The sequence below is a fragment of the Hyla sarda genome, chromosome 2 (assembly GCF_029499605.1).
Source record: "Hyla sarda isolate aHylSar1 chromosome 2, aHylSar1.hap1, whole genome shotgun sequence".
NCBI classification, from domain to species: Eukaryota; Metazoa; Chordata; class Amphibia; order Anura; family Hylidae; genus Hyla; species Hyla sarda.
Genome location: NC_079190.1, coordinates 248,214,228 through 248,232,540, shown reverse-complemented (window position 1 = coordinate 248,232,540; position 18,313 = coordinate 248,214,228). Strand labels below are relative to the sequence as shown.

The window sequence follows — 18,313 nt, the reverse complement described above, 5'->3', positions numbered from 1 at the left end:
TATTCATGGTCCTGCTATAGACAACTCCCCCCCCCCCCCCCCAACACCAGTTATCTGCCCATTTCTGTTGTAAAATCTTTTTTCTTTTTATAAAAATCTGAACAGTACAGAAGAGCTATTTAGTCATTTATTTAGTCAGTGTTCTATCTGTGCAAATTCATGAGGAGAAGCAAACAGTTCAAATAGTTTGAGGTAGTGCGATGTATCCTGGCAAAAATGGTGTTTGGTATAACACTTGCATCCCTCAAATGAAGGATTACTGTAACATAGTCAGCCGTTCTCTCAGGGTCTGACGCTACTGAAAATACTTCCTTTTCCATTGCCACTGGAAAAATTCTCAGGTAAGCCCGTGATTGCTGCTTCTACGAAGCACAGCTGTGGTCCGCCCTGTAGGTCAGCAGGGGCCGGCCTGACGTCCTAACAATTATCCTGCCTGCCCGACGCTGCCAGCCTGGCCCTACCTGTAGGCTGGTTCACAGTGGCCAGACCACCTGCCCACCCATCCACTAGCACACAAGGTTCTGACAGTATCAGGACCTTGTGGATGGTGTACTCTGTGCAGTTAGTGTCGGGCTGGAAAGCTTAAAACTCTTACCTCCGTTTTCTGTTTGTGGCAGAGCTAAGAGCTAAAAGCTCCCTGGCCTGCTACTGAATGTGCTCTTTGCTCCGGGACCTGCTTCAGGGCCGCACAGGATGTCTGTGCTGACGTAGATGGCGTGATGACGTTATATCAAGCTGCCTTCACCAAACCAGATGGAGTGGCGCTTCATGGGCATGTAAAGTGTTTTAAGTAACTGGAAAAGGGGAGTCCAATTGTAATATGGAGGAAAGTGGGGGGAGGGGGGGAAATCAGGCTACCTACCTAATATAGGGGAATAAATTAGCCTGTCTACCTAATAAAGGGGGGTGGGGAGTGGGGGATAAATCAGCCTCTCTACCGATCTAATATGTGGGAGGGACAGTCTATACCTATCTAATATGGGGAGAGGCAATCCATCTACCTACTAATATGGGGGGAGAAGCCTATCTACCTATCTAATCTGGGGGGGGGTGGTGGTGGTGGGGAGTGGGACAGCCTATCTACCTATCTAATATGGGTGAAGCAGGCAGTCTACCTATTTATGAGGGATCTGTCCAGCTTAATGAGGGATCGGTCCTGTCAAACTAACCTGATTAGCTTTTATGAGGAGGTGAGCTCCAGACTGGTCCAGGGGCAATTGCTAGATGTCGTATATCTGGATTTTTCCAAAGCATTTGATACGGTGCCACATACAGTAAAAGGTTGGTGCATAAAATGAGAAGGATGGGGCTGGGGGAGAATGTGTGCAAGTGGGTAAGTAACTGGCTCAATGATAGGAAACAGAGGGTGGTTATTAATGGTACTTATTCTGATTGGGTGACTGTTACTAGTGGGGTACCACAGGGGTCCGTCTTGGGTCCTGTCCTATTTAATATATTCATTAATGACCTGGTAGAGGAGTTGAATAGTAAAATAGCAATCTTTGCAGATGATACTAAACTCTGTAAAGCGGTAAACACAATACGGGACAGTGCACTGTTACAAACGGATCTGGATAATTTGGAGGTTTGGGCTGGGAAGTGGCAGATGAGGTTCAACACTGATAAAAGTAAGGTAATGCACATGGTAAAGAAAATCCAGGCTGGGATTATGTATTAAAGGGGAGCACACTTGGGACACTGACATGGAAAAGGATTTAGGAGTCTTAGTTAATAGTAAATTTAGCTGTAGTGACCAATGTCTGGCAGCTGCTGCCAAGGCAAATATAATCATGGGGTGCATCAATAGGGGCATAGATGCCCGCGACAAGGAAATAATTCTACCGCTGTGCTAATCACTAGTCACACCACACATAGAATACTGTGTACAGTACAGGGCACCAGTGTAGAAAGAAAGATATAGTGGAGCTGGAGAGGGTTCAAAGACGGGCAACCAGAGTAATACGGGGAATGGGAGGACTACAGTACCCAGAAAGATTATCAGAATTGGGGTTATTTAGTTTAGAAAAAAGAAGGCTTAGGGGAGACCTAATAACTATTTATAAATATATCAGGGGACAGTACAGAGATCTCTCCCATGATCTATTTATACCCAGGACTGTTTCTATAACAAGGGGGCATCCTCTACGTTTAGAGGAAAGAAGGTTTCTACACCAGCACAGACAGAGGTTCTTTACTGTAAGAGCACTGAGACTGTGGAATTCTCTGCCTGAGGAGGTGGTCATGGTGAACTCTGTAAAAGAATTCAAAAGGGGTCTGGATGCATTTATGGAGAATAACATCGCTGGTTATGGATACTAGATTTATAGGGACAGAACGTTAATCCAGGGATTTATTCTGACTGCCATATTGGTCAGGAAGGAATTTTTACCTCTAGTATGAGGTTTTTTTGCCTTCCTCGGGATCAACTCGGTAGGGACTCATTAGGGTTATAGGTTGAACTTGATGGACTCTGGTCTTTTTTCAACCTTATAAACTATGTTACTATTGAATATGGGGGGGAAGGGCTGGCTTATTTATCTATCTACCTGTCTCACATGGGGGAGACAGCCTATCCACCTATCTAATATGGGGGAAACAGCCTATCTAATATGGAGGGCAGTGTTGGGAAGGATCAGCCTACCTACCTAGCTGATATGAGGGGCGACCAACCTACCTAATATGAAGAGGGCTTCTGTATTTCATATGGGGGATATCTACTTACTTAACTTTGGAGACCTATGGGAGCTACTTAATAACCAAATATGGCTTTGTACTTAAAATGAGTGCTCTAAATATCTAATTCTGGGGCTCTACCTACTTACCTAATATTGTCAGGTAGATTCTGCGGAGACGAGCCGTGACTGGGAGAAGTTATGACAGCCTGGGATGGATGGAGAAGACGGAAAAAGGGAAGAACTCCAATCAGAGGAGACGTCATCTGTGAGTCCCTACATGTAATGGTAATGTTTTATATGGTCTACAGTAAGGATCGACCGATTGTCGGTTTGGTCGATATTATCGGCCGATAATCGCTATTTTGGAAATTATCGGTATCCGCAATTACCTTGCCGATAATGCCCCGCCCCGGCCAGAGACAAACATCGCCGCCGCCCCATTGCCTCCCCCCATCCTCTGTCCACATACCGCCGCCGCCCCATCACCTCTTCCCATCCCCGGTGTTATAATTACCTGCTCCCAGGGTCCACGATCCTTCTTGCTCCTGCGCTGTTGCTGTGCGCTACGTAATGACGAGTGACGTCCCCGACGCGACGTCACCGTCAGTGCGCATAGTGACAGCTCAGGAGCCAGAAGGATCGTGGACCCCGGGAACAGGTATTTATAACATTGGGGATAGGGGGAGGCGATGGGGTGGTGGCGGTATGTGGACAGAGAATGGGGGGGGGGGCGGCGGTATGTGGGCAGACGATGGGGGGGAGGCGATGGGGCAACTGTGGGGGTTAGACTCAGGACCCCAGGGGGAGAGAAGCAGGTGGCGGCGGCGGAGGTCTCTGGCACCGCAAAAGCAGCTGTAGTTCATTGATTTAAAGCGTCCGCTTTAAATCATTGATCTGCAACGGCTTCTGCCCCGCCGGGGGGGGGGGGGGGGGGGGGGGTGTTGAAATAGCCGTTAACTTATACCGGAATATCGGTTTAAGTTATCGGCTATTGGCCTGAAAGGTGACCGATTATCGGTATCGGCCTTAAAAAATCGATATCGGTCGATCCCTAGTCTACAGTGCCGGTATAGAGCTGGTATCTACCACTATATGGGAAATGTATGGGGAAATATATTAGTTATTTTGATGATTGTATACACCTATGTCTGACTGAAAAGTGAGGGTACACTTGATTCTGACTATGTGATTATGGGAATAGAATTATCAAAACCTGTGTAGAGGAAGTGTGGTGCAGTAGTCCATAGCAACCACTCAGATCGTGTCTTTCATTTCCAAAAAGGCCTCTGATATATGAAAGAAGCGATCTGATTGGTTGCTGTGCGCAACTGCACCACTCCTCCTCTACACAGATTTTGATAAATCTCCCCCATATATTAGTATAACATAGTAACATAGTTCATTAGGTCGAGTCCATCAAGTTCAACCTATAACCCTAATGAGTCCCTACTGAGTTGATCCAGAGGAATGCAAAAAAAAACTCATACTCAAGGTAAAAATTCAGTCCCGACTAATATGGCATCAGAATAGATCCCTGGATCAACATTCTGTCCATATAGATCTAAAATCATTAACCTGTAATGCTATTATTCTCCAAAAATGCATCCAGACCCCTTTTAAATTATTTTACATTATTTTATAGAGTTCACCATGACCACCTCCTCAGGCAGAGAATTCCACAGTCTCACTGCTCTTACAGTAAAGAACCCCTGTCTGCTGGTGTAGAAACCTTCTTTCCTCTAAACGTAGAGGATGCCCCCTTGTTATAAATACAGTCCTGGGTATAAATAGATCATGAGAGAGATCTCTGTACTGCCCCTGATACATAGTTACATAGTTACATAGTTAGTATGGTTGAAAAAAAGACATACGTCCATCAAGTCCAACCAGGGAACTACATTTATAAATAGTTATTAGGTTGCCCCTAAGCCTTCTTTTTTCTAAACTAAATAACCCCAATTCGTATAAACTTTCTGGGTACTGTAGTCCTCCCATTCCCCGTATTACTCTGGTTGCCTGTCTTTGAACCCTCTCCAGCTCCACTCTTCTTGTACACCGGTGCCTAGTACTTTACACAGTATTCTATGTGTGGTCTGACTAGTGATTTGTACAGTGATAGAATTATTTCCTTGTCGTGGGCATCTATGCCCCTATTGATGCACCCCATGATTTTATTTGCCTTGGCAGCAGCTGCCCAACACTGGTCACTGCAGCTAAATTTACTATTAAAGGGGTTATCCACCATAAGGTGATTTTAGTACGTACCTGGCAGACAGTAATGGACATGCTTAGAAAGGATCTGCACTTGTCTTGGTGCTAAATGGCTATGTTGTGAGATTACCATAACACTGGCTAGCTTTTTGTGAACTGGTATTTCCTGCTTGAGTTTTCTTTTTTTGACTACAAATCCCATTTTCCTCCCTCCCACACATTGAAACATAAATGAGCTGCATCCATTCAAAAAGACCTGTGGTTTTCAATCAGGGTGCCTACAGCTGTTGCATTAGTTGCTGATGGATTTTTCTCCCACCAAGCGATCACTCCACCCATTGAAGCTGACATGTTTCCTGTCATCAGCTGACTAGTGAGTCAGGTCTTGGCTGCATTGTGAAAAATCTGAGACAACAGTCATTTTGTATGTGGTTAAAAATAAATATTGGGGCAAAAATCACATAAGTGTGATAAAACCGTCACAAACAGGTACAGACACTATATTATGAACTACACTAACTTTACAGCCCCTGTAGCATAGTCAAATAAAAAAAATTCCTGGAATACCCCTTTAACTAAGACTCCCAAGTCTTTTTCTACGTCAGTCGTCCCAAGTGTGCTCCCATTTAATACATAATCCCAGCCCGGATATTTCTTCCTCATATGCATAACCTTACATTAATCAGTGTTGAACCTCATCTGTCACTTCTCACCCCAAACCTCCAACCTATCCAGATCCATTTGTAACAGTTCACTGTCCTCTATAGTATTTACTGCTTTACAGAGTTTAGTATAATCTGCAAAGATTGACACTTTACTATTTAACCCCTCTACAAGGTCATTAATAAATATATTAAATATAACAGGACCCAAGATGGACCCCTGTGGTTCCCCACTAGTAACAGTCACCCAATCAGAATAAGTACCATTAATAACCACCCTCTGTTTCCTATCACTGAGCCAGTTACTTACCCACTTGCACGCATTTTCCCCAGTCCAAGCATTCTCATTTTTTGTACCAACCTTTTATGTGGCACCGAATAAAATGCTTTGGAAAAATCCAGATATACGATATCCAGTGATTCCCCCTGTTCCAGTCTTGAGCTCACCTCTTCATAAAAGCTGATCAGGTTAGTTTGACAGGACTGATCCCTCATAAAGCCATGTTGATATGGAGTCATACAGTTATTTTTTATCAAGATACTCCAAAATAGCATCCATTAGAAAACCCTCAAACAATTTACATACAACAGAGGTTAAACTAACAGGTCTATAATTCCCGGGGTCACCTTTTGACCCCTTTTTGAAAGTATTTATTTATAACTGTTTATGACAAACAAACACATACACAGTGAACAAATAGCTCGAGCACAGAGCTCCCCAATAAGGATATTAGATACAGGGTACTAAAGCAACTTCAACCGGGAAATTAAGTTGATCCGCGCCCGAACACCAACAGGACAGTCGACAGACACACAACAATCAGACACACCAGATACACCCGGAGTAACCTCTCACCTCAACTAGTTAAAGAGAAACAGCACACTGCCCAGGAGAACCCAAACGCTCCAGAGGGACCACCGATTCACCTATCAATAACCAAGGCATCCAGACTTTGTCACATTTTTTAAGACATTTACGACTACTATACAGAGTGATATAGATTTTATCAGTGCTCTTGTAACTATCTTACTCCCGGACAAATCCGTATACAGAATCTATATACCGAAGGATATCAAAGTAAATCAAACGGAGCCTATGTCAGTTTCAAATGCTTCAAAGTTCTGCATGCTCTTCTGAGCTTTATTTCAAACCGTTCAACCTTATATCACCTTTGCAATTAAAATAAGTTCCCACCCTCACTAGTGGGATGTTCTTAGTCTTAGCATATCATATGAGGTATAGTCCTTTGTTAAACTTCAGGGGGCTGCAAGTCCTCTTGCACGCTAGCCAGCAATTTCCTCTGTTCGATGGTGGGGGTCAGACAGGAAGGAGCAGAATAACATTAGGGGGAGGGGTAGCTCTGTCCAAATGGGCATTTTACATATACTGTACATAAACTTATATATATATACACACACACACACACACACACACATACATCCATTACAAGAGTCCTATACAATGGTACATATTTGTTAACCAGAATGAGCCAACGCGCCATAGGGGGGAGAGAGGTATCCTTCCATGCTGGGATCAGGACCTTACGGGCACAGAACAGGAGAAACCTAATGAGCAGGCGCCTATGAGCGCCTGAAGCCAGATCATTAATAACACCTAACAGACATACAACAGGAGAAAACACAAGGGAAACTCTAAGTGATCCGTCAAGAACTGCATCACCTCTCTCCAGAAGGGTTCCACAAAAGGACAGCTCCACATAGTGTGTATAAGAGCCCACATCCGCGCTGCACCTAAAACAAGAGTCAGAAGCAGAAACCTCTATATGGAACAGCTTGACTGGAGTGTAATATAAGCGTAGGATCAGTCTAGCTTGGATAAGCATGTCCCTAGCACTGACTACCGTAGGGTAGTACGTTTTAGTAACTTCCCTCCACTGGTCCTCAGACAGATCTGGAATATCCTCAACCCACTTCACAAAAGCCAATGCAAACGGGTCAGGGCCCACAGATTGAAGTAATGCATAAGCTTGAGTCAGAGGTTTGGGAAGGTCAGTGGTACCCAGAAGCAGCTCCACCTCCGAAAAAGCCGGAGTCACAGGAAGGGAGCCAAACTGTGCCTCAACCGCATGCCTCAGCTGGAAGTACCGAAATTGGGCACCCCGAGGGAGATCAAAATGGTCACGTAGTTCAGAGAAGGAGGGGAAAAAAGGAAATTCCCCAAACAAATGCATAGCAAACTTGACTCCATGATCACTCCAGAAGCCGGGCATCCTCCAACTCCTGAACGTGCTCAAAATTACGGTTTTCCCACAGAGGTGCTCTAGGAGACATCACCAGCAACGGCCGACCATACCTCAGCCACAGTTTGAATAGGGGCCAGCAACCTAGAATTAGAAGTGTGTGTGTAAAAAGTATTGGTCATGGTTTCATACAAACCCATCATAGCTCCCACAAGGGCAATAGATGCATTCGCCAGAAACTTGTCGATCCACCAGGCAGCATAAACCAATTGAGATGCTAAAAAATAATCATACATGTTAGGAGCAGCTAAGCCGCCCCGCTGTTTAGGTGCCTGAAGCAACGCCTGACCCAATCGCAGTGATTTATCTTGCCAATAAAAGGATCTCAGCATACCTTTCAGCTTAACAAAGTATTTCCTAGGAGGAATTACCGGAGAAAGATGGAAGAGATACAGAAACTTAGGAAGGTATATCGTTTTAAAGATTTTAATCCTGCCGGCTAGGGAAAGAGGCAAGGATGACCAGGCCTGTAACTTGACTGACACCAGTGACAAAACCGGATCCAAATTCAACCTTACATAGTATCTCACACACGCAGAAACCTCCACTCCCAAATATCTGAATTGAGACACTGTTTGTAGACCATTAGGAAGAAGCGGAATGGGGTCCGCAGTCACCGATAGAGGCATCAAAGCTGACTTAGCCCAATAAACCTTGAGGCCGGAGAAGAAACTAAACTTGTCTAAGAGGCCAAACAAGGCCCCCATGGAGCCCTGAACATCAGCTAAGTATACTAGCGTGTCATCTGCATACATGGAGACTTTCTCCTCTAAGGAGCCCCGACACACCCCCTGAATACAAGAGGACGATCTGATGGCTGCCGCCAGCACTCCACTGCTAGAGCAAACAAAAAAGGGGGCATCCCTGCCTCGTACCTCTACCCAGCTGCAAGGACTCTGAAACCTCCAAATTGGTGTGCACCCTGACTCTAGGGCTATCATATAGCAAGTGTACCCATGCCCAGAACCGAGGAACAAAACAAAGGACCCCCAGGACACCCCAAAGGTACACCCATTCCACAGAGTCAAAAGCCTTGTACACATAAAACCCGTCTGGTCAGGATGAACGATAGCGGCTATGACCCTTCGTAACCTATTAGCTAATATTTTAGCCAAAAGTTTGATGTCTACATTAAGGAGAGAAATAGGTCTGTAAGAATCAGGCAATGTCAGATCCTTCCCTGGTTTAGGAAGAACTATGATAAGGGCCTCTCATGGAATCAGGGAGTCTCTCAGTCTCCATAGCCGCTCTAAATAGGTTCTGAAGAATAGGTATCGGCCGCTCCTCATTCGCCCTGTACCAATCACCAATCATCCCATTCAACCCCGGAGTTTTTCCTGTCTGTAGAGAAGCAATAACCATAGAAACTTCCTCATCATAGAAAAGGGCTTCTAAATCGGCTGCCTGAGCAGCAGTCAAAGGCATATGAGGCAATCCCTTCAAAAAGGGCACCAAATCTTCCGGCACAACCAACAAGTGAGATGTATATAGCTCAGCATAAAAGTCCTGGAAGACAGCATTTATAGCAAAAGGGTCAGATTTCAAAATCCCAGAAGCCTCCCTAATACAAGATATAGCGACCACTGGCCTACTCTCTCTAGCCAAATAAGCCAACAACCTACCATTTTTATCCCCAAATTCGAATATGGCCCGCCTCCCTGTCCACCAACCGCTTTTGAACTTTTTCTCTCTGAAGGATCAGGAGAGCCCTCACCACCTCCGCTTCCAAAACCCCAATCTCTACCTGCAGTGCACGTTCCCTAGCGGAATAAGCAGCCCTCCGTCAGGCAACCCCAGTCATAAAGGCCCCCCTAACATGAGCCTTATAAGCATCCCATTGCACCAACCTGTCAGGGTGAGACCCATTATTTTCCCAAAAACAATTGTGAGCTTCCAGCAAGGTTGCCGTCACCACCTCCTCCTGCAGCCAGCCAGGGTGCATCCGCTTGACTTTGGAAGATTGGTGAGGGCCTAAACCCAATGATAACACAATAGCTGAGTGGTCTGAGATCCCCCCAGTGGTGTATGTGACATCTCTTACCAAAGGCAGAAGATAAGAGGAGGCATAAGCCAAATCTATTCTGGAGAATGATTTATGCACCGCTAAATAGAAGGAGAACAATGGGTCAGACGGATGCTACCAACGCCAAACCTCTGTAAGAGACAGTGCAGCACTCCAGGCATTAAGTCCAGGGAGCCAGACTGCACCAGTGCGATCGACACTCCAATCTGGGACCGCATTGAAGTCACCTATAAGGAGAACAGGCAGAGAGGGAAAAGTCAGTAATTTGGACGTGACACAGTCCAGGACATCAACACAGAATGGAGGGGGGACACCGACATCAAAAGAAAACTGAAGGCATGTAAGGAACATTGAAGGATCACAAACCTACCAAATTGGTCACACGCTACCTGATCAATGACCAGAGGGAGATATTTAGTCACCAAAATAGACACCCCCCAGCAGAGGAAGAATAAGTGGAATGATATCCCCTCGCTATCCAAGCCCGTTTCAAGGCAAGAATTTTCTGACCAGTAAGATGTGTTTCCTGTAGACAAATCATGTGTGGAGTCTGCTTCTTTACAAAGTTTAGGCACAGAGCCTGTTACATTGCAGCTCACAATACCAAGTAACCCCATTATCAATACCTAAAAAAAACTATTTGCAGTATAACCACCACCGGGCCAAGTAGTCGCAACAGTTTACAGAAAACATAATGCCACCACCAGAGGTGCTCAGGGAACAAAAACCATACACACCACTTACAGGACATCACAGAGACAAACGGGGCACAAACATCAAATACAGAAACAAATGCAAAACATATAGAAAGCAACCGAAACATAACCCTGTCTAACACTGGGAACATGTGCAGACCTAGACCCTAAACACTAACCAATGGGCAGTAGCAAGAACTCCACTAGAGTAGCCCACCCCACTCCCACCGAGCCAACCCACTATACTAACTCTGTGGCCAACTCACTAGATATCCCTCCAACCAGGGACATAATCCGTAGTCCATGAACTCTAAGGCCGGCCTAACCAGTAACCCAGCTCCCTACATTAACTAAAGGAGTGAGAAGCAGAAGATGACTTGCGCTAATGCGGTACAGGATCAGTCCGGAGGAGCAGCATCCACACAATGCAGGGCCTCAGCTGGAGATGTGAAGAATCTGGTGGATGCTCCATCTGCCACTCAAAGATGAGCCGGGAACAGCATGGCATAGCGATATCCCTTGGTGCGGAGTTGAAGGCGCACCTCAGTAAACTTGGCTCTTTGTTTACGTAATTCCACCGAAAAATCGGGATAGAAGGCAACTCTACTTCCATTACAGCGCACTTCTCCTTTCATGTAAACAGCATGCAGGATAGCGTTCCGATCCTTGAAGTGTAGTAACTTTGCAAGAATAGGTCTAGGAGGAGCTCCAGGAGGAGGAGGCCTACTCGGCACCCTGGGTGCCCGTTCCACAGTGAAGTAGGGTGAGAAAGTATCAGCCGGAAGGATCTTCTTCAGCCACGACTCCAGAAATGCCGGAAGGTCCACCAGGCAAATATTGTTGCACCGAAGTCTATTTTCCATGTTATCAGCCCGGTCCAAGACAGTTTTTACTTGTCACTAAAGAGAAGCCATTTGGTCTGGCAGGGGTTGAAGGGTATCCTCAACTGCAGAAACTATGCGTTCCACCTCCTCCGTACACTCACTGATTTTTTGTGTCTCATGCCGTAGAATCACAAAGTTCTGTTGCAGCTCATCCACCTTCGAGATCATCAGAGTCTGGCAGGAAGTAAAGGCTGCAAGCAACTCCGTAAACTTCTGATCCACCAAAGCAGCAGGACACATAATATGGTGCGGAGAGCAGTGCCTCTCAGGGCTAGGAGAGCCCACAAACAGCGAAGGAGTCGGTTCAGGAGACTCTCGCCCCATCACCTCTGGATGCCGAGAGAACTGGCTAAGGGCCTTGGCAGCATGAGCAGAGACCTTGGACGTCAATGGTGTGGCAAGACATGAGTCCCCTCTGGAGCACCCGCTCTCCTGAGAGTGCACCTCATCCGAGGAGGCCTCATCCTCCGAGGACAGTCTAGCAGCCCCAGCCGTGTTTTTAGACTTCTTGGATTTGCCTTGCGGTCCGCTGATATTGACAATGCTTGATATGGAGAACAGTCCAGAGGTAAGTATAAGCTCTGCAGGAGAGGTAGTAGATGGTAAGTAGCACAGCAGCACTCTGCAGGCACCAGGGTATTCTGTCCCGCAAACTTCAGCAGCCTGCACAGCCTGTGTATGAGATGTAGAAAAGCGGCACCACAGCAGTTTCCACAAACCAGAGCCATAAGGAGAGCACTATAGGTCCCAGCAGCCCCCACAGTCAGTGCTTGAGATGTAGAAGAGTAGCACCGTATCGGACACCCAGGAGGGAGCAATGCAGGCACACATCACAAGTCACAGCAGTTCCACTAGCCACGGCAAACTAAAGGGATATTCATAGCCACACTGCTCAGATATAGCCCTCGAGGGGGAGGCACCACAAGTCCCAGCAGCAGAGGGTAACAAAGTTCAGTAGGAACATATAGATGGGCATCCACCACAGCAGCAAGGCGGGCACCCGGCACCACAAGTCTTAGCAGTCCTCCTTTGGGCACAGGCAAGTGGCAGTCCAGAAACAGTATGCAGGGTGGTGGACCTTTTGAGTAGTACACCACAAGTACCAGCAGGTCCCCTTGACAGGAGGTATATAGGCCAGGTGATGTAGTTCTGTAGCAGCTACACAGCACCCAGAGGCAGCCCTTCACTCAGCAGAGGACAGCGGGAGTCACCATGGCAACTTTGAGGTCACTCCCACGAAGCAGGGGATAATGGCCGCCGTTCCCCCACGCTAAGGACTCTATTCAGGCCCCGGGCCTGCGACCAGCCTGTTCCAGGCCCCTCTGTGCCTCCTCCCCGGTACCTGCCGAGCCCCGCACCGCTCCCGCTGCTCCACAGGACCTCCGATTCAGCCGTGCCTCCGCCGCAGCCTCACCGCACCTCCACCAACTCCGCCAGCCACCTATGGACTGTACCAGAACTAGCCCCACAGCCACCACAGACCCAGAACGGGAATCGGTGCCACAGGATTAGTGGAGAATCAGGGTAATTTAGAGCTGGGTCAGCGGGCGCACTGCAGAGTGCGACTACTCAGCTGTCCATCCAGGCCATGCCTCTTGACCCCTTTTTTTAAATATTGGCACCACACTTGCCATGCGCCAGTCCTGGGCAACAGTCCCTGTTACTATAGAGTCCCTGAATATTAAAAATAGGGGTCTGTCTATTACATTACTTAATTCCTTTTTAATTTGTTCCACTTATTTTCTTGCTTGTGTAGATGATATGAGATTAGGGAAAGGTGGGATCATTTACTGCTACAGGGGAGTGGAAATTTTATAAAAAACTGCTTGTCCACGGGACTAAAATGGAGCAAAATCTACTTGTCCCTCATGACGATCCACTTGTCCGGGACAATTTTCGCTTTTACACTCTCGTTTTTTCCTCCTCGCCCTATAATAGCCATAACTACCTACTATAAGGACACCTTTTAATTTTTCAATAACATATTCTCCGAACCAAAAAAAAAATAAAAAAAAAAATATATATATATATATATATATATATTTATATATTAAGGGAAGTGAAATTGAAATAGTAAAAGATAATTTAGCAGATTTGGTGGTTTTCTTTTCTGCGCCATTTACCTTGTGGCTGAGATAACATGTTAGTTTTATACTTTAGGCCGCCTGATTACAGCAATACCATATTTGTATCGTTTACGTCATGTTTTACTAATTCTGGACTTTTTCAAATTTTTTTAATTGCCATTTTTTAACCCCTGTAGCTTTATTTTTTTTTTTTTCGCATACCAGGCTGTATGAGGGCTCATGTTTTGCGCCATAATCTGTTTTTTGTATCGGTACCATCTTGGTATTGATCTGACTTTTTAATCGCTTTTTAACTTTTTTTTCTGGGATATTATAAAAATTGCAAATCTGTGGTTTGGTATTTTTTTTACATTTACCGTACAGGATACATAATGTTATATTTTCATAGGTTGTACAATTACGCACGAAGCGATACCAAATATGTTTATTTTTATTATGTTTGCATGTTTTTATATAGGAAAAGGGGGTGATTTTAACTTTTAACATGGAAGGGGTTAATGCAGCGGTCTTCAAACTGTGGCCCTCCAGATGTTGCAAAACTACAACTCCCAGCATGCCCGGACAGCCAACGCCTGTCCTGGCATGCTGGGAATTGTAGTTTTGTAACATCTGGAGGGGCACAGTTTGGAGACCACTAGGTTAATTTGTGACTTTCAAACTTTTATTAAAACTTTTTTATTTTATTAAATTTTTTTACACTTCATTACACTTCTAGGAGGAATCATTAGATTCCTCATACAGATGAATAGAGTTCTATTGAACTCAATTAATCTGTGTGCTCTGTGATCCATTGATAGAGCCTGGTCCAGCCAGGATCTACAATAACAGAGCCGGGACAGGAGGAAGCAGAGGTAAGTCCTCCGGCTACCTCTATAGTGGATCGCCCCCCTGCGATCGCGCTGCGGGGGGGCCATCCACCCCACTAGCCCACCAGAGAGCATTCACATCTCCCTTTAGACGCCGCTGTCAGCTTTGACAGCGGGGATCTAAAGGGTTAATAGCCAGCCGCGGCGATCGCCGCATGCTGGCTATTAGCGGCGGCCCCCGGCTACTGAGAACAGCCGGGGGCTGCAGAGTATGGAGCGGGCAGGAATCCTGAGCCTGCTCCATACATACTGCAGAGCACCGCATGCATCTCCCCGTGCAGACGTGCCTCCTCCCCTCAGCTCTCCGAAGCTACAGCTGGGGGGAGTGAAGGCAGAGGACGCAGGTCTGCACGGGGAGAAATAAGCCACGCCCCCTCATCTCCCCCCGCACGTCTGCTTCGGAGGACACAGGCTGCAGAGTATGGAGCGGGCAGGAGTCGGCAGCCCGCTCCATACAGACTGCAGATCGCCGCCGCACTTGTCAGGTCTGGCCCTGCTTGCCCGAAGCCGGGCTAAGGGCCGGACAAATTCACCTGCCCGGCGCCCAAAACTGCTAGTCCCGGGCGTCGGGCGATAGAAATTCCACATCCCTGTGCTAAATTTGCCACAGTGCATTGTGCACCACAATTTGTCTGCAAAATGGGGTGAGATAGTAAGTGATATAGTAAGTGGGCTGGTGGGGTTTATGCTCCAGGGCTGCTTTTTAGTCCCAGTCTGGCCTTGGCTGCGGTCACTTATCTGACAAACAAAATGAGGCGCCGCTGGCACCCATCAGCTGTTCCTGTGTGGCTGCTTCCCATTGAACAAAAGAGAAATGATAAACTAGTAACAAGGCAGTAAGGCTGTTGTAAAAACCACATACTTATTGAATAGACATACTGTGCCTTAAAGGGGTTATCCAGGATAAGAGAAACTGATTTCTTCAAAAAACAGCATCACGCCTGTCCTCAGGTCATATGTGGTATTGTAGCTCAGCTTTATTGAATTGCATTGAGTCAAGCTGTAACACATTGGCAGGTGTGGTGCTGTTTTTGGAAGAAATTGCCTCTGTTTTTCTATTCCTGGATAACCCCTTTCCCCAGTAATAAAGCAAGTATTAGTGATACAAAGGTCATTTATGATTTTATAAATGGAGAACACTAACGTTTATGACTTACTTCCATGATCCAGATGGTAGGAAACCTTTGAGTCAACAAATGTCATGATCAGGTGCAGGGAGTGACACAATGTGTAATTGCTCATCTTCTCACTCTTTTAGCTGAAAAGAGACTCAATTATGGCTCCCAAATTTTGTTTATTAGTAAGAGGCGTGATATAATAAAGACAAGTTCCTTTATTCCATCCCTGGGTTCACTGGAGTCTATACTGGGGAAGAAATAATAACTAGCTAGGACATTTATTCCTGATGTAGCTTGCGGTTCCTTCCTCATTCCTTGCACACACAGAATCAGGAAATACATTTTCATTGTGCTTACTCCTAGTTGTGGCATCTGTTTATATGATATTTTATATACATTCTTGCCAGTAAAATGGTTAGGTATTAAAGAAAAAAAAATTTCAAATCAATTGGTGCAGATTTGTAGATTTTCTCTACTTAAAAAAAAAAAAAAAAAATCTCCCAGTACTGCTGCTGTATGCGCTGGAAGAAGTTGTTTTTCTAATCTATTTTATTGCTTCCTGCTGCCACCTGTGTCTGTGTTGAAAACTGTCCAGAGAAGGATGATTTTGTTGTGGGGGTTTGCTACATTTACCCTGCTGCTGTGCTTCGGTAAAAGGAGCTCTGTCGTATTCCATTGAAAGGACAGGAGTTGAGCTGAGAAAAAAAAAGTACTGAATTTCAAATTTCTTTTTTTTTTCAGCTCAACTTCTGTAAAATACTCCAAACTGCATGGTCCAGTGTGAACCTTGCCTAATTTACAAATCTGTATAACTTTCTTTATAACAGAAACAAAGTACATTCACAGTTGTTATACTTAGGTATAAAGGGCAGCATAGACATTAGAGAATAATGTAGAGGTTCCTGTGTATGCCTTGTGCTTACCTGTTAAGCTAATGTTGCAGGCATGAACTTGGTTCCAGAAGTGGCTCTCTAATTCGTCGATTTACGCGGCCGCCTAAGGCCTCGCGGCTGCCTAAATCGTGTAATTAGAGCAGTGATTCCCAACCCGGGTGCCGTGGCACACTGGTGTGCCGTTCGGCACTGCCCAGGGTGACGCGGGATTTTGCTGTCAAAAGTATTATTTTTTATTTCCCTCCACGGTGCCGCAGAGGGGAGGGAAGTTTGTGTGTGCACCTGAGGCTGTAACAGGATCTAAGATGATGTGACCATCATGTGATCAGTCACATGGAGGAGGAGGAGTGACATGATCAGGGGCTGCTGTTCTAGGCCTCAGTGTACCCCTACATCCCCCAGCGTCCCTTAGCTTCCCCCTCCCCCCTGCGGGCCAGAGAGGGAAAGTATGCGTATGCAGCGCCGGGCCGGTGTAGGGACCTGTGCCCCAGCGTCCCCCTCCCCCCTGTGGCGCAGTGAATGACTGCCCTGCCGGAGCCCTCAGTTGGTGCCCTGCCGGAGAGGGGAAGAACGGGGAAGAAAAATGGCTTGCTTAAGGTACTGTACCATGTCCATCCCCCTCCTCTCACCCATGTCCATCCCCCCCCTCTCACCCATTTCCATCCCCCCCTCTCACCCATGTCCACCCCCCCCTCTCACCCATGTCCACCCCCCCCTCTCACCCATGTCCACCCCCCCCTCTCACCCATGTCTATTCCCCCCTCTCACCCATGTCCACCCCCCTCTCACCCATGTCCATCCCCCCTTCTCACCCATGTCCATCCCCCCTTCTCACCCATGTCCATCCCCCCTCACCCATGTCCACCCCCTCTCACCCAGGTCCACCCCCCCTCTCACCCATGTCCATCCCCCTTCTCACCCATGTCCATCCCCCCTCTCACTCATGTCCATCCACCCCCTCTCACTCATGTCCATCCACCCCCTCTCACCCATGTCCATCCCCCCTCTCACCCATGTCCATCCCCCCTCTCACCCATGTCCACCCCCCCTCTCACCCATGTCCATCCCCTCTTCTCACCCATGTCCATCCCCCCTCTCACCCATGTCCACCCCCCTCTCACCCATGTCCATCCCCTCTTCTCACCCATGTCCATCCCCCCTCTCACCCATGTCCATCCCCCCTCTCACCCATGTCCATCCCCCCTCTCACCCATGTCCATCCCCCCCTCTCACCCATGTCCATCTCCCCTCTCACCCATGTCCACCCCCCTCTCACCCATGTCCATCCCCCCTCTCACCCATGTCCATCCCCCCTCTCACACATGTCCATCCCCATGTCCATCCCCACCTCTCACCAATATCCACCCCCCCTCTCACCCATTTCCATCCCCCCCTCTCACCCATGTCCATCCCCCCCTCTCACCCATGTCCATTCCCCCCTCTCACCCATGTCCACCCCCTCTCACCCATGTCCATCCCCCCTTCTCACCCATGTCCATCCCCCCTCACCCATGTCCACCCCCCCTCTCACCCATGTCCACCCCCCCTCTCACCCATGTCCATCCCCCCCTCTCACCCATGTCCATCCCCCCTCTCACCCATGTCCACCCCCCTCTCACTCATGTCCATCCCCCCTCTCACCCATGTCCACCCCCTCTCACCCATGTCCATCCCCCCTTCTCACCCATGTCCATCCCCCCTCACCCATGTCCACCCCCCCTCTCACCCATGTCCACCCCCCCTCTCACCCATGTCCATCCCCCCCTCTCACCCATGTCCATCCCCCCTCTCACCCATGTCCACCCCCCTCTCACCCATGTCCATCCCCCCTTCTCACCCATGTCCATCCCCCCTCACCCATGTCCACCCCCTCTCACCCATGTCCACCCCCCCTCTCACCCATGTCCATCCCCCCCTCTCACCCATGTCCACCCCCCT

At 47.4% G+C, this 18,313-nt stretch overlaps 1 protein-coding gene across 6 annotated transcripts in view; it reads left to right on the top strand.

Moving 5' to 3' along the window:
• RPH3AL (rabphilin 3A like (without C2 domains)) overlaps window positions 1–18,313 on the top strand; it is a 413,105-nt gene that overhangs the window by 35,370 nt on the left and 359,422 nt on the right. For 3 of the 6 annotated variants that reach the window (XM_056556882.1, XM_056556886.1, XM_056556893.1), the window contains exon 2: window positions 2,836–2,940. The exons of the other annotated variants lie outside the window; for them this stretch is intronic. In XM_056556882.1, coding sequence (XP_056412857.1) covers window positions 2,887–2,940 — 54 coding nt within the window. In that variant the 5' untranslated portion in view covers window positions 2,836–2,886. The remainder of the gene's footprint in view (window positions 1–2,835; window positions 2,941–18,313) is intronic. 6 annotated transcript variants of the gene reach the window in all.